Here is a 16,262-nt window from a genome sequence, read left to right as displayed (position 1 = left end):
TATGATAAAGCCTCATTAGTCAAGTCCAAAGGTCCGATAATCGATAAAAAAGGCGAATTTTATGATGTGACATGTCGTTCAAAAGAGAAACAATGCTCAATAACTTCATGAAAATTCAACCAAAATCGTATTCAGTATATCACTATTTGAAGAAGGAATAATGCTCTTCCAGGTGATATAGCGATATTTTGTTGATTTGAGTCGAAAGAATGGAAAAATCCAATCAAAGTTGATTTTTTGAATAAACATGAAAAAATCCATTTTTGCTGAAAAAACCCTCATAACTCTGTTAAAAATGGTTGAAATTGAACGATTCACCTCTCAATTTGAAGGTTATTTAATTACCTTCACATCCAATATAATATTTCAGCTAGTAATTGAGCCAGAGAACTGTAAATCAGGACAAAACATTGAAAAAATAACAAATTTTAAATTTGTGACATGTGAAATTCGACACATAATCACCCATAACTGATCATCAAGTGGATAGAATGAAAAAAAATGAGAGGCCATTTTAAAGATCTCGTTTACATCTCAACGAGATCTTTAAATTGATATATAATAAAGCCACATTAGTCGAGTTCAAAGGTCCGATAATCGATGAAAAGACCGAATTTTAGAGTGTCACATTACGTTCAGAAGAAAAACAATGTTCAATAACTTCATGAAAATTCAACCGAATCGTATCCAACACATCACAATTTGAAAAACGAATGATGTGCTTCAAAATGTTATATCGTTTTTTTTTATTTGACTTAAAAAGAGAAAAATCCAGCCGAAGTTCACTTTTCAAGTAAAACACGAGAATACAATTTCTGCCTAAAAGTGTCATAACTTAATGAAAAATAATCAGAATCAAATGATTCACGTGTCAATTTGAAGCTTATTTAATAAGTTTTCGAATAGAGATAAAATATATAGGGTCCATCAAACAGGGAGAACGGAATGAGCGTGAAAACCCGCAAAAGAACCAGCGTCACGGTCACGGATTTTTCTATAGGGGAAAACAGTTAATTTATTTGTGTGTGTACAGTCAACTTTAAATTATTCCTAAATGATTTGACTCGGCTCAGGCCTTAATCACCGGTGTTATTTGTTAAATAATAACCCAATCTACACTCATCCCTTCCGCGCCATCCTGGGAATCAACAATAACTCACCAGATTTTTAACAGATGTCCCAATAGAAAAAAACGGAAAGATAGAATTNAGGCGAATTTTATGATGTGACATGTCGTTCAAAAGAGAAACAATGCTCAATAACTTCATGAAAATTCAACCAAAATCGTATTCAGTATATCACTATTTGAAGAAGGAATAATGCTCTTCCAGGTGATATAGCGATATTTTGTTGATTTGAGTCGAAAGAATGGAAAAATCCAATCAAAGTTGATTTTTTGAATAAACATGAAAAAATCCATTTTTGCTGAAAAAACCCTCATAACTCTGTTAAAAATGGTTGAAATTGAACGATTCACCTCTCAATTTGAAGGTTATTTAATTACCTTCACATCCAATATAATATTTCAGCTAGTAATTGAGCCAGAGAACTGTAAATCAGGACAAAACATTGAAAAAATAACAAATTTTAAATTTGTGACATGTGAAATTCGACACATAATCACCCATAACTGATCATCAAGTGGATAGAATGAAAAAAAATGAGAGGCCATTTTAAAGATCTCGTTTACATCTCAACGAGATCTTTAAATTGATATATAATAAAGCCACATTAGTCGAGTTCAAAGGTCCGATAATCGATGAAAAGACCGAATTTTAGAGTGTCACATTACGTTCAGAAGAAAAACAATGTTCAATAACTTCATGAAAATTCAACCGAATCGTATCCAACACATCACAATTTGAAAAACGAATGATGTGCTTCAAAATGTTATATCGTTTTTTTTTATTTGACTTAAAAAGAGAAAAATCCAGCCGAAGTTCACTTTTCAAGTAAAACACGAGAATACAATTTCTGCCTAAAAGTGTCATAACTTAATGAAAAATAATCAGAATCAAATGATTCACGTGTCAATTTGAAGCTTATTTAATAAGTTTTCGAATAGAGATAAAATATATAGGGTCCATCAAACAGGGAGAACGGAATGAGCGTGAAAACCCGCAAAAGAACCAGCGTCACGGTCACGGATTTTTCTATAGGGGAAAACAGTTAATTTATTTGTGTGTGTACAGTCAACTTTAAATTATTCCTAAATGATTTGACTCGGCTCAGGCCTTAATCACCGGTGTTATTTGTTAAATAATAACCCAATCTACACTCATCCCTTCCGCGCCATCCTGGGAATCAACAATAACTCACCAGATTTTTAACAGATGTCCCAATAGAAAAAAACGGAAAGATAGAATTCTACAAATTTTTATTGTACGATAGTTCTTATTATAAAAGCATTTCTTCTCATTTACATTTTGTATTCTGAAAAAAATTGCAGAAAAGTTGAGGAACTGTTCTATAGAATTTACGAACAACTAATGGAATTTTCAATAAGAATTCAATAGGAATCCACTCGATTTCTTCTCTGGTTCCGCAAAGTTTTTCTCGAATAAGTTTTCTTACGTGAGATGTTAAATACTTGGCATGTTTGTTATACTGAGGATTAATATTGTCATATTTATACAGACAATATTATGAGGATTTTTATCCGCAGCCACAAGGATGTTTCGGGGAAGAGGGAAAGGTTAAAAAAAAACAATCAACTCTTCACTTCTAGTTAATCTATTTCTTATTAATTTTCTATCCACCAATCAACTTATTATTGAACCGTTTAATTTTCGTAAAATATCCTTGATGTACTAGGATTTTTTACTAATTTATTTTGTCCATCATTCCAAGAAAATTTGAATGTCTCTTTCTGTTTATATATAGAATATATACAATTTATCCTAGATAAATATTGATACACGACATAAAGAATTAAATTAGTGAATTCGAGCGAAGATTTATAAATAATGAATATAGATGAAGCTAGTTTAATTATGTATGACGATGCGATGGATTTGGTGGTTATTGGAGATCCTGAGTGAGTCGTGTAGACCTGAATGGACAGAAAAAAATTGGCATATATTATTCTAAACTAGACAGAACTGGGCAGGTGAAGCAATAACAAAGGAAAAATTCCTATCCTAATGCATATATACAATTCATATATTTCATTGATAAATATCAACATTCTGAATTTTATCTATTTAGTATTGGCGGATTATCAATTGATTGATGATTGAAGTAGAGACAGGGGATAAAAGACTATTCCACTGATTCGAAGGTGATGCATTCGATTAAATATGTTAAAATTGGAAGAAGATAATGAAATCCCAGTGAATGTTTTGCTGAAAACTCGGTTTTTTCTTTACGGAAAAGTTCACTACTAAATTCCCACTAGATTTTTAATATTGAATATGAATATCATTGAATATCGAAAGTAACAAAATGAGATGGCATATCGAGGCGACCAATTTGATGTCTTCAATTTGGAAATTACTCAACTGAATTCACGGTTTATTGTAAAATTTTACAAATTTTGGATAAAATATAATTTTAAATGGTTATAAATCACTTACTTCTGCCAGCCAATGACTCGATGCATTTTGCAACTGTGTTACTCAACACCTGGACAGCGTATTTCACCCTCATTTTCCTTTTACTATCGCCGTAAATGTGTTTATACGTTAGTTTCTTCATTTGAGGTTCAAACCCATTGGTCATTTGGTCGATTTTGTAGGCCTCTTCAATCACTGACCAACGAACTAGCTTCCTTTCTCTGTCTACGGTTGTCATATCAGTCCCTTCGCCAATCTTGCTCTTCTTTGAATTCGGCTGGGAACTTCTTCGGTTTGCATTGTAATCCTTCTCCAGGTATTTAGTCAATAGATTATTTCGAGTACCCTTGATAATGTGTGATGGATCCATGATAGGAATAATTTGACTGATACCAACCAAGAATGTACTCCCTGCAATGAATAATTTTTTATGCTATTATATACAAATATTTGACAATTCCTGAGTTCTACTCTCGATAAAAAATCCAATGTCGAATAATCTGATACACACTGATCAATACTTTTATATTTCCATCAAAAAATTCTCTCGGAGTTTGAGCATCTTAAGCGGCCCATACACGAGGCGTCCCGGACGCCGGAATCCAGGCGTCCTGTACGCCTGGCGTCCGCGACGCAACATGGACAAGCAACATGGACTTTCGGTCTTCGGGCAAACATCACTCGAAATTCGTATTAAATCTCTAATAATAAATTCAGCAGTAGCCACTTACGCTGATTCGTGCATTGAGCATTGGATTCGTCAACTAATTTCTTAATGATTGCCCTGTTTGTGGATGATTGATCGCATATTGAGGCCAAAATATCAGACCCTGCACCTTCCACAGCAGTCACCACCTGCGTAATACAACTTCGCAATTCTGCTTCCCTCATCAGAGAGTCGCAAAATCCATAGAACACAGGCATTGTCCAGCGGCAAATTTCGCAGTCCTACGTCGACCCCAATCTTCAAAGCCTATGATCATGTCCTGGGACTTGTCGTATTGCACATGCAACGATAATTGCACCTCGCCCCAGATAATTGTGACAACCCTCTCTTTTTCACCTAATTGTCCAGAAAGTTGGCTCATCTTTTGCAAAAGAACTTCTGTGAGTCCTGTGGAACACAGAATTTTTTTCAGCACTGAATCGTTTGTAGTAGCTCCAGGCAAAACCATATGTGATGAGAGGAAGTTATAAGTCGAAGTTGATCGCTTCGCTATGCTAAGTCCGCTTTATCTTTATTCGTGTATCTCCTGGGCCCTGTAATAATATTGAGAACCAATTCAGTATTAATTATCAATGGCAAATGATAAATGTTCGATATACAGTCTAACTGAATCAAACTTTGCGATAGTCGAAAAATCTATGTATGCTAGTGCATACCTGTACTTTTCTGCCAGCATTTCTCAGTGGCGAATCTATGAAGGTTCTCTGTGCATCAGACAACTTGTCCCACTGCCTATTTCGATCCTCCCGAAGAATTTTGTTTGCAGCCATTAGTTTGTTGTTGAACCTCCGTGATTTTTGACACTCACTCCGAAGTTTTCTTTTCAAATCTCCATTCTCTTTCGTGATCTTATCAATATAAGCTTGCACTATCGGTGGTATTAATTCTTTTTGCACTGTGAGTCGTAGGATTAATAAATCCTTGCACTGCCGGAGATTAACTAGCTGTTGCGGGTTTCTGAACAGCCGGTGGTTTTTGGACTGCTGGTGATTTGTGAAGTACTCGGTGTTCTTGTACTGTCGGTAGCTCCTGAACTGCTATCGGTCTTCACACTGGCGATGACGTCTGAACTGCTGTTGGTTCTTGCACTGTGGGTGGTACTGATTCACCGCTGGAAGGTGTACACGCGATAGAATAGATATCTTCACTTTCATCTTGGCTAGAAGAAGGCCCTGGTAGATTTCTAGTGGGTACAACATGGATCTCAAGGCTTCGTTTCGATCTATTTTTTGAAAAGTCACTGTCTGTGAAATGGGCTGAGCACACAAAATATTTATTCAGATCTGCAGTTTTTACATCTTTTAACTGAGGTGATTTAATTGCCAATATCCAGTTTTTTGCGACCCACTCGCGAGTCGGGATGCGATTATAGTGCGTAGGAGTTTTACACTCACACCCTGGCACGATGCACTTTGACTTCTTGGAGTTGTTTTCATTCCTCGACATGTTGATCGCACTATTTTATACACTCCCCTTTCCCATTATGTGAAATCGTTCCCAATTATTTCCGAAAATTACTTTTTTACCCCCACATACTCCACACTCCGAAAACTATCACTCTGTTTACCTCGTTTACCTGAATTATTCGAGGTTACCATTCCAAAATTGTTTACTTCTAGAGATTCGTGGTGCGTCTGCGCAAAGGTCTGGTAGAGACATTAACAGCAGATTTTCATACTATTTTGCCCCCCCCCCCCACTACCTAGCTTCAATTTTTGGTATGGAGTTGAGAGACCCTGGTGCGGACCAACTAGGCGTTGCAACGCCACCTTCCAAACCCCGCGTCGAGAACCATTACGTTTCCTGGCCGAGGGTTATCATATACTATAATTAATATATATAGATTGATATGACATGACAGACATCTATATAGATTATATTGTAACTGGCAAAAAACATGAAAAAATATCAAAAATGATGTTTTTTCCACATAGTGCACTATTTCTTCTAGAGTAATGATCCGATTTGAAATTTTGTTTCAAACGATGCGTGTGAATGCAACTTCACACTGATTACTTTATGAAGATGATCGTCTCAGCGGTTCGTTAGTTATTCGCGTAAAACGTGTGAAAATGATTGAAAAAGTGAGTTTTCTTTGAAAATTCAACAATCTTACCGCAAATAACGATGGTATTTGATTTTTTTGTACGAACAATGCATTTACATGTTATTAACTTCCTAACCCCAAAGGAGAAAGTTTTCGTCATTAACCCGAAAAGCTAAAGTGAAATTTCCATGATTTGTTGACATTTCATGAGCCCTAGAATCATTGGATTGAATTAGAATTATTCGATTTTGATTGCATACTGATCGAAATCATCTCAACGGTTTTCGCGTTATTCGGATGGAAATTTTAAAATTATAATTTTTTTCTAACTAGGTTGCATGAGATCAATATACGTCATTTTTTAAATTCTCATTCCCATGAATTTTCGGCTCCATAACATGAACTACCCTGTGAAGTCGCATATGAATAGTTTCATTTATTTGACCGATAATTATCGAAGCTGAATTTACAATAAACATTATGAAATTCAATTCTTGAATGAGAAACTCAGATATGTTCATGAAAATTAGCCTCAATCTAATAATTCTGGGTAAATGTCAAGATAATTTAATATATTCTCACCTGATATAAAATATTTCCGCAGATTTGAACAGAAACCGAGCAAATCTCATCATTAAGAGAAAAACTATGAAAATTTTCCAAACATTAGATTCTAAAATCGCTACATTATCGCGTAGAACAATTAATCTTGTAGATGAAATAGATGACATAGGGTATCAATTGGAAGATGTCGACGAGACCTTCAAATTGACATATGATTTATCCCCACAGGTCCTATCTACAGCTTCGGTAAATGGCAAAAACTGTAATTTTCGCCACGTGAAATAAGGTAAAAAGTGGAAACTATCTGATATACCTAGATGAAAATTTCATTGAATCAACTTACTCTGCACAATTTCGAAGAATAGTCAATACTCTTCCGAATAAAATATAGATATCCCCGCCTAATTCATTCAGGTGGATCGAAAAATCCAACCAAAATTTATTTTTCAAGTCAAACATGAAAATTCAATTTTCGTCTAAAACTCTCATAAGTTGATGAAAAATTGACAAAATGGGACAAATCAGATGTCATTTTGAAGCTTAATTAATATATTTTACAATGAATACACTACCTGTATGGTTCATGCAAGAGGAAGAAGGAATTGTGAGTACAGAAACCAAAGAATAAAGCTTGGTAATCCTCATGAATATTTTTCTATACGAGGCAGGACGCGCTAAATGCGCGAGCTAAATTGCGCGAAATGGATATATAGCATATTTTTTCAATTCCCACTACCTCATTTTCTACAACGCGTTAATATACACCATTTCGAAGGACTTGAGAAAATGCAGTTCAAAACGGTATATACATAGTTTCATTTGCTTAACCGACAGTTATGGAAAAATCCAATCCAAGTTGAATTTTTTTTTATTTGACAATAAAAAATAAAGTTTCACTTTATTTTTGTAAAAACTATCATAAGTTAATGAAAGGTGGCTATGATTAAATAATTCCAGGATCAATTTGATCGTAATGGAATGTGTTTCCACCTGAGTACGAGATATATTGACAGATTCGGACAGAACCCAAGAAACTCTCGGGATTTCAGGGGAAGAAATTGGAAATTTTCAAAATGTGCCATGATTAAATCGATAGATAATCACTTGTAACATTTGACCAAGTGGATGGAATAGATAATATGGGATATCATTTTCGACATATGATATTTGCCTGCTAGTCAAGTTTCAAGCGTCGATAATTGATAAAAAATGTCATTCTTAAGTTGTGACCTATTTATCGTAAAAAATGTAAACAATTTTCGATAACAAGATAAAAAGTGAATTGAATAAGATTTATCATAAACCATTTTGAAGAACATAAAATACCCTTCACAATAGCATATGAATAGTTTTATTTATTTGACCGATACTTATAGAAAAATCGAATCAAAGCTGAATTTTTGTAAATTCAGCTTTGATTCGATTTTATTGTTAAAACCATAAATTTCTGTTTTTTTCGTGTATACAAAAAAAACGCCCATAAGTGCAGGGAAATTGGCGATAATCAAATAATTCAGGCGTCAATTTGAAGGTAATTGAATGTGCTTCCATTTGAGTATAAAATATCTTCACAGATTGGAACAGAAATCAGGCAACTCTCGTTATTAAGAGAAGGAAATGGGAAATTTTCAAAACGTGACATCCCAAAATTTATACATTATCACTAATGACAATTGATCTAGTGGATGGAGAAGATGAAATGGGATACAATTTAAAGATCTCGATTAAGACCTTCAAACTGACATATGATATATCCCCGTTAGTCAAGTCTCAAGCCGTGATAATTGGCAAAAAATGTCATTTTTAAGGTGTGACATAGCGTAAAAAATGGAAACAATCTGCAATAACTTGATGGAAATTAAATTGAATCAGATTTATCATACATCATTTTGAAGGATACAAAATGCTCTTCAAAATAATGTATAAATATTTGTCTAATCCACTTAGAAGTATCGAAAAATGCAACCAAATTTAAATTTTTAAGTGAAAAACGGAAATTCAATTTTCGCCTGAAACTCTCATAAGTCAATAAAAAATGGTCGGCTTTGGACAAAATAGGTATCATTTTGAAACTTGTTTAATAGGTTTTCAAAATGAGTTCATTAGATAAATGGTTCATGGTTCAAAATGAGTTCATTACATAAATGGTTCATGGACAGGGAAGAAATACTCAAGCCTAGAAACGAAAGAACAAAGCCTGGTAACGCTGACGGATCTTTCTCTTTTGTAATTGGATATTGGATGCACAGAACAATGGGAATTGGTCAGGAAGTTATTGGTTTGACCCTCAATTTTTCTTAATTTATTAGGTGTATAAATTAATTCTCGGCCCCTAAATTAAATTGATCACAACACCTATTTGAATTAAAAGAATTTTCCGCAATGAACCGCATTTTGAAGCGCCATCTGTGAACTATCAAACCACTCAAGTCCGATTGTGGTGTGATTAATAGGGGTGAGGACAATCGAGACGGGATAGATTCGGCTTAACGATTCCCCTTCCAAATTCTAGGAGGCCGTCGCCCGTATACACCGCAAATTGAAAATGCCATGTTGATAAGTTACCCATGAGCGAAGTAGCCGCGATAATGTTCAATCATATATTATATCATTATCGAATACTAGTTCGGAGATTTGAGAAGGGACTAATTGAATTTTTTCATATATTGCCATTTTTTTGGAAACAATGTTTTTTAAAAACATATGGTTATATATTATGTGTGACAAATTATCTGTTGGAGCGATCGATACACATGAGGGAATATACCGAAATGGTATTCGTTCGATACTCCATAATTGAGTTCAGTAATTAATATTTCTCTTCATACAATGAATTGTCGCAGGAGGATGAGTCCAACACTCAAAAATGTTCAATAATTTATTGCTTTTATTCATAAATTGAGCAACGGGGTTATGATTCAAAATTTATTTTCGCGTGAAGACTAGATATTCCCGATAATTAACTACACTGAAGCCTTTTTTCCACTGAATATGAGGGTGAGCGAGTTCTTGTATATGCGTATATGCTATCTGAAAATTTATGAATTGAGTACTTGATGATTTGAGAGAATTCAAATATAGTAGAATATATAAGTATACAATATATGGGAATGGGCACGTTTTGAATGAATCGAGGTATCCGATTTACACATAAACAGTGGTCCTATTGATGATGTTAACAATCAACTCAAAGTTCGTCACATTGATTCGATAAAAATAGTTCCCTATGAACTGATAATATAACAAATAACTTCGAGGCCACTCAAATTATTCACCAATTGTGATTCCGGAAGAGACCTTGTGTACACTTATTTTGAATATACTGATCTCATCCTTCATTGATTATTATTGGATATATGTTACATTTGCAACTTGTACTGAGGAGTGCTGCCACCACACGTGCGAATGCATGACTTAATTGAGTTGATTGCACACATATTTTTCAGTATAAGTGAAGCCAAGCTAGAGAGAGATTGTAACGGAGATTGAAAGTGTATTGTTCCTGATATTAATAAACAAAGCTATTCTAAATACTAAAAGCATCTTCAGAAATATTAACTAAATTAACATGGTAGCGGAGCGTGGTTAGAAGGCTGAAGAAAATTGGTGAAAGTTGAAAGATTTGAAAACTTGGCTAAATCTGAGACGCTGAGAAAACGTGGTCATACGAACAGTCAAAATGGCGTCAGTTGGAAAAAATGATGGTGTACAGATTCCAATATTTGATGGGTCTGATTATCCGAGTTATAAAATGAGATTATTGATGTTCTTAAAGATGAAAAAATGTAAAACAGTGGTTGAACGAGAAGAAAGAATTGGAGGAGAAAATCCAGATGATCACGACAAATGGGACGAGAACGATACAAAGGCGTCAACGTATTTATATGGTACAGTCAACAACAAGCAACTAGAGTATCTTAAGGGTATTACATCAGCATATGGAATGATAAAGAAATTTGATCAGATGTATTTAAAAGAGTCGACTGCACTACAGATAATACAAAGAAACGAGTTAGAGAAAATTAGACTACAAAATTTTTCGAACGTGGACGAATTTTTCCATACATTTGAAAAGGCAGTAAATGGGTTAAGAGATGCAGGTGCAACAGTTACAGAGCAAGAAGTATTAAATTATATGTTGAAACGTCTTCCATCATCGTACAGTCATATTGGAGATATCATGGATGTGCTACCAGAGGGAGAGCGAGCTGCCGAGTATCTGAAGAGTAAAATAAAAATAAATGCACAAAGAGAGAAAAATAAGGATAAGAAACAAGATGAGGCTACAAAATCAAATGCCTTCAACACTCAGATGCAGGACCGTCAAACGTGCTACAGTTGTGGCAAGCCTGGACATATACAACGAGACTGTAGGAGCTCAAACGGACGAGGAAGAGGCGAATCGAGTCGAGGTTCATATACACACTACAGAGGAAACTACGATGGAAGTAACAGAGGTGGTAACAGAGGAAACTACAGAGGCAACTACAGAGGACATTACAGAGGCAACTTCAGAGGAAATTCTCAAGGTGAAGTAAACACCACATCAAAGTATTCAGAATATCAATATAATTCAGATGATTTTTCAAATGTTTTTGTAACTGAAATAAATAAGACAGAGATTAATAAGCCTAGACAAATAAATAGTGGTGAGATAGATTGGATTTTAGACAGTGGATGTACAGATCATATAGTAAACGATGATAAGCTATTCGAACAAAGTGTAATTCTCAAAAAACCTATTAATGTTAAATTGGGCGATGGGAGAGTCATGAAGGCCACCAAGATTGGCAAAATTCGCACAATTTTTAGAGTCAATAACAAAGAGTTTAAAGTCAATATGGAAAATGTTTTTTATGTTAAAGAGATGAGACAAAATTTAATGAGCTATGCCAAAGTCACTAATAATAACACTATAATTTCACATGATAATGTTTCTGAAATTTACAATGCACGAAATGAAATGATTAGCATCGCAGAGAAAATAAATGATATTTATCGAGTAAAAAGTTTTTGTAAAGAGCCTGATAAAAGTCGAGAAATAAACAGTAGTCAATGTTCAAATAATAATAATGAGAAAATGTCTGAACAAGAGAGATGGCATAGAACTTTGGGTCATGTAAATTTTGAATATTTAAACACATTGAGTAAAAATGAATTGATAACTGGTATGCCTACAAATCTAGAGCAAGAAAAAATGAAGTGTGTAACATGCATTGAATCCAAAATGCACAATGTACCTTTTAAAAATGAACGAAAACAAGCCAAAGAAATATTAGAGATTATTCATACTGATGTACATGGGCCACATGCAACTGTTGGAGTTAACGGTGAGAGGTACTTCGTATCATTTATAGATGATTACAGCAAATTAGCATAAGTTTTTACTATTAAATCGAAAGCACAAGTTTATGAATGTTTAGTAGAGTATGTAAATCTCGTAGAAAATAAGACTGGTAAGAGAGTAAAAATTCTGAGGTGTGACAATGGGACTAAATATATGAATCAAAGTTTTTAAGTTTGTAAAAGAAAGAGGAATATAGATGGAGCCATGTCCTCCTTATGTACATGAACTAAATGGAACGGCAGAAAGATTTAACAGAACTATTATGGATATAGGGAGATGTTTATTAAAAGAAGCGAGAGTAGATAAAATGTATTGGCCTGAAATAATCAAAGCTGCGACGTATCTTAAAAACAGAACACTTGCAAATACAATGGAAGTTAAAACTCCTTATGAGATTTTTTGTGGAGAAAAACCAAATGGAAAATATTTACGAATATATGGTAGTCGCGTATTTGTGAGAACTCCAGAAGCATTGAGACATTCAAAATGGGATGATAAGGTAAAAATGGGTGTACTATTGGGGTATACAGAAGTTGGGTATAGAGTCTTGATAAATAACAGAATAATGAATGTGAGACACGTTGATATTGTGGATAATAACGTAAAATACATCGGTTTAAAAATTGATGACAATGATGAAGAGTTGACTAAAAATGAGCAAGTAAATGAAGATAAAAATTTCAGTAAGCATGTGACGGATAATAGTAAAGTAGAGTCTGATTATGATTCAGCAGAATCAATAAGCGACAATTGTAATAATCTCATCCCAGAGATAACCCCACGAAGAACAGAAAGAAACAGAAAACCAAATCCAAAGTATAATGATGAAAATTTTGTTAACTATTGTATTTTTGTAAATTGCTGTGATGTAAACTTACCAAATAATTTCCAAGAGGCGATTGAGAGCGATGAGTGTGAGAAATGGTAAGAGGCGATGAATAGAGAAATCAAGAGTATTGAAACTAACAAAACATGGAGTCTAGTGAGTAAGCCAAAAGATAAAAAAGCCATTGATGTAAAGTGGATTTATAAGAAAAAGTCAAAAGATATGTACAAAGCAAAATTAGTTGTTAGAGGATTCCAGCAAAGAGAACAAGCCGAGAGTACCTATTCACCAGTAGCTAAAATGGAAACACTAAAAATTCTTTTATCTTATTATTGTCAAGAGTCATTAAATATAGAGCAAATGGATGTGGAGACTGCTTTTTTAAATGGTGAAATAAAATCTGAAGTTTATGTTAATCAACCTCTAGGGTTTAATGACGGTACAGAGAAAGTATATAAATTGCATAAATCATTATATGGGTTGAGAGAGAGGCCAAGATCCTGGTACGACTGTTTTCATAAATGTATCGAGGAATTAAATTACAAAAGAAGCAAACATGATTATTGTTTATACGTAAATGACAAAGAAAAGAACCCCATTTATATTATAATTTTTGTTGATGATATTTTAATTTGTTGCAAAGATTTGTTGAAGATCACAGAAGTAAAATTAAAATTGTCAAGACGTTTCAAAATGAAAGACATGGATAAAGTGAGCAGCTACATTGATATCGATATTAATCATGATATTGAAAGAAAAGTAATGACCTGAAGTCAAGAAAATTATATTCAGTCATTGGCAAAGAAATACTCCTTAGAGAATGCAAAATTGTATACAAGTATTATTGTATATAAGTACTGGTACAAGGCCAGATATAGCCTTCAGCGTAAATTACCTGAGTCGCTTCCAAAGTTGTTATGATAGAACTGATTTTCATTATGCTATGAGAATCGTAAAGTATTTGTACCTCACGAAAAATGTAAAATTAACTTATACAAAATCAGAGAGTGCTGAAAAGTTGGACTGTTTAGTAGACGCAGATTGGGCAGGTGACATTATTGACAGAAAGTCTACTTCAGGATATGTTATAAGATTGTTTAATAATGTAACATACTGGAAACCCCGCAAGCAAAAATCAGTGACTAAGTCATCAACAGCTGCGGAGTATGTAGCTTTATCAGATGCATTAACAGAAGTAACTTTTATTCGAGGATTAGTGGAAGAAGTATTTAAAATTGTTTTTGACAAACCAATCAAAATGTATGAAGACTACTCAGGGGTAGTAGCTATTGCAAAAAGTGGAAATTTGTCAAAAAGAGCCAAACACATTGAAGTTCAGTATCACTCAGTTTACGAGAATTATGAAGAAGGTAAAATTGATATTATAAAAATTGACACTGAAAACAACATTGCAGATATTTTCACTAAGTCACTGGGAAAGCCACAGTTCACTAAATTGAGAGAATTGTTAAAATTAAAATAAATTTGAAAAATTATAAACAATGGTAAAGTTCAAATGTAAAGAGGCGTATTGGATATATGTTACATTTGCAACTTGTACTGAGGAGTGCTGCCACCACACGTGCGAATGCATGACTTAATTGAGTTGATTGCACACATATTTTTCAGTATAAGTGAAGCCCAGCTAGAGAGAGATTGTAACGGAGATTGAAAGTGTATTGTTCTTGATATTAATAAACAAAGCTATTCTAAATACTAAAAGCGTCTTCAGAAATATTAACTAAATTAACAATTATCAACGACGTCAATATCTGACCTTTAAATGTCATGGCTGACAGCTTATTGAATCGATTTTCTCGATGAATGAAGAAAGAAAATAACAACTGTTCATTTACGCAAAAAATTGAAAGGACGAACGGTGATCTATGCTAATTCGATTTTACCAACTGTGTTTTGGATGAACAGATTCTCAGCAGATGGCAGCCGAATGTGAATATTGTAACGTACCGTGCTAGTTACGATGTTGGATACTGAAATAACTCCTATATCGACTGGAATTAAGCAGTAGAATTTGAAAACTCTGTTAACTAATTTTATAATTCATAGTTTGTTATAATACTCTCACGAATTTTCGGATTAAGCAAGAAACAGAATTTTAGAAAGTGACTTGAGAAACTTGCGTAAACAGGAAATAGGCAATAAATGCTAAGATCCTCCAACGTACTTTTGGCCACCCCAAAATAAAGCCCCTTGGAATACTTGTTTGTCTTCACAGACTTTTCATGTGCATTTCAAACTCAACATCAAACCGTGAGAGTTATAAAATCTTTTCCCGGAAACAGATCATTTTTCCCCGAGTGAAACTCAAGTATTTTCTCTCTCACTCTGTACCACATGTCAGGCCCATTGTTCGGGTCCCGTACACTCAAGAGTTCGGAGCTGAGCCAGCGAGCTCGACTGTGGGGGTGTAAGACCAACCCCATCGATCAGGTTCAGAGTCACGATTGGTCCCCTAGTCTTTCCTGTGAAAAGAGTATCCAAGCTGGCGAGAATTATAATAATTTTAAGTGTAGATCAGATCCACAACCTACGTGGACCTGAGAAGACCGGAGAGCGCTAACTAGTTCAAATTATATACAGAATCAAGAGTTTACCAAGCTGTTATTGTAAATAAGTAACAAGTCATAAATGATTTAACCAAATATTGTTTGCCAGTATAAAATCAGTGTTTCTGTCTATAATTATTTATAAATTCCCGCAATTGTGGAGCAGAGTGCTTTAGCACTCCACGGGCAACGGACCTGCCATCTGAACCAGCAAACCACCACCTTGGGACGTAACAATATTCACCATATTTTTCCGGGTTGAAGAGAATCGAGTCGGGATCGATTCGGCTTAACGATTCCCCTTCCGAATTCTAGGAGGCCATCGCCCATATACACGGCAAATTGAAAATGCAATGTCGATAAGTTACCGATGGGGGAAGAAGGTGCGATAATGTTCAATCATATATTATATCATTCTTGGCAAGAAGCACTTTATGAGTTACAGAACGATATCTGAATGAATCTGATGCAAATATATGCTCCCTGAAAAAAAGGTTTTGTTTTATCTACTTCGTTTTAGGATGAATCGAGTTTCAATCGCTCTTGCATTCGTACGGACAAAAATTTGAATGCTTTTCGTTTTGCATTGCTTCCCTGTAAATCAATCTCATTTGCGAAAGGTAATCTAAT

General features: G+C 34.4%; 1 protein-coding gene across 1 annotated transcript; it reads right to left on the bottom strand.

The window, feature by feature from the left end:
* Positions 1-2,762: 2,762 nt before the first annotated feature.
* Positions 2,763-4,478, bottom strand: LOC107045168. Its single transcript, XM_015267328.1, has 3 exons — positions 4,286-4,478; positions 3,576-3,965; positions 2,763-3,052 (listed from the first exon to the last, which is right to left on the bottom strand). Exons 1-3 carry the CDS (start codon positions 4,476-4,478, stop codon positions 2,988-2,990), a joined length of 648 nt encoding a protein of 215 aa, XP_015122814.1. The 3' UTR covers positions 2,763-2,987.
* Positions 4,479-16,262: the final 11,784 nt, after the last annotated feature.

The sequence above is a fragment of the Diachasma alloeum genome, unplaced genomic scaffold (assembly GCF_001412515.2).
Source record: "Diachasma alloeum isolate Michigan unplaced genomic scaffold, Dall2.0 Dall_scaffold_00880, whole genome shotgun sequence".
Taxonomy (NCBI): domain Eukaryota; kingdom Metazoa; phylum Arthropoda; class Insecta; order Hymenoptera; family Braconidae; genus Diachasma; species Diachasma alloeum.
The sequence above is the reverse complement of the archived record's forward strand: the minus strand, read 5'-3'. Positions and strand labels throughout refer to the sequence as shown.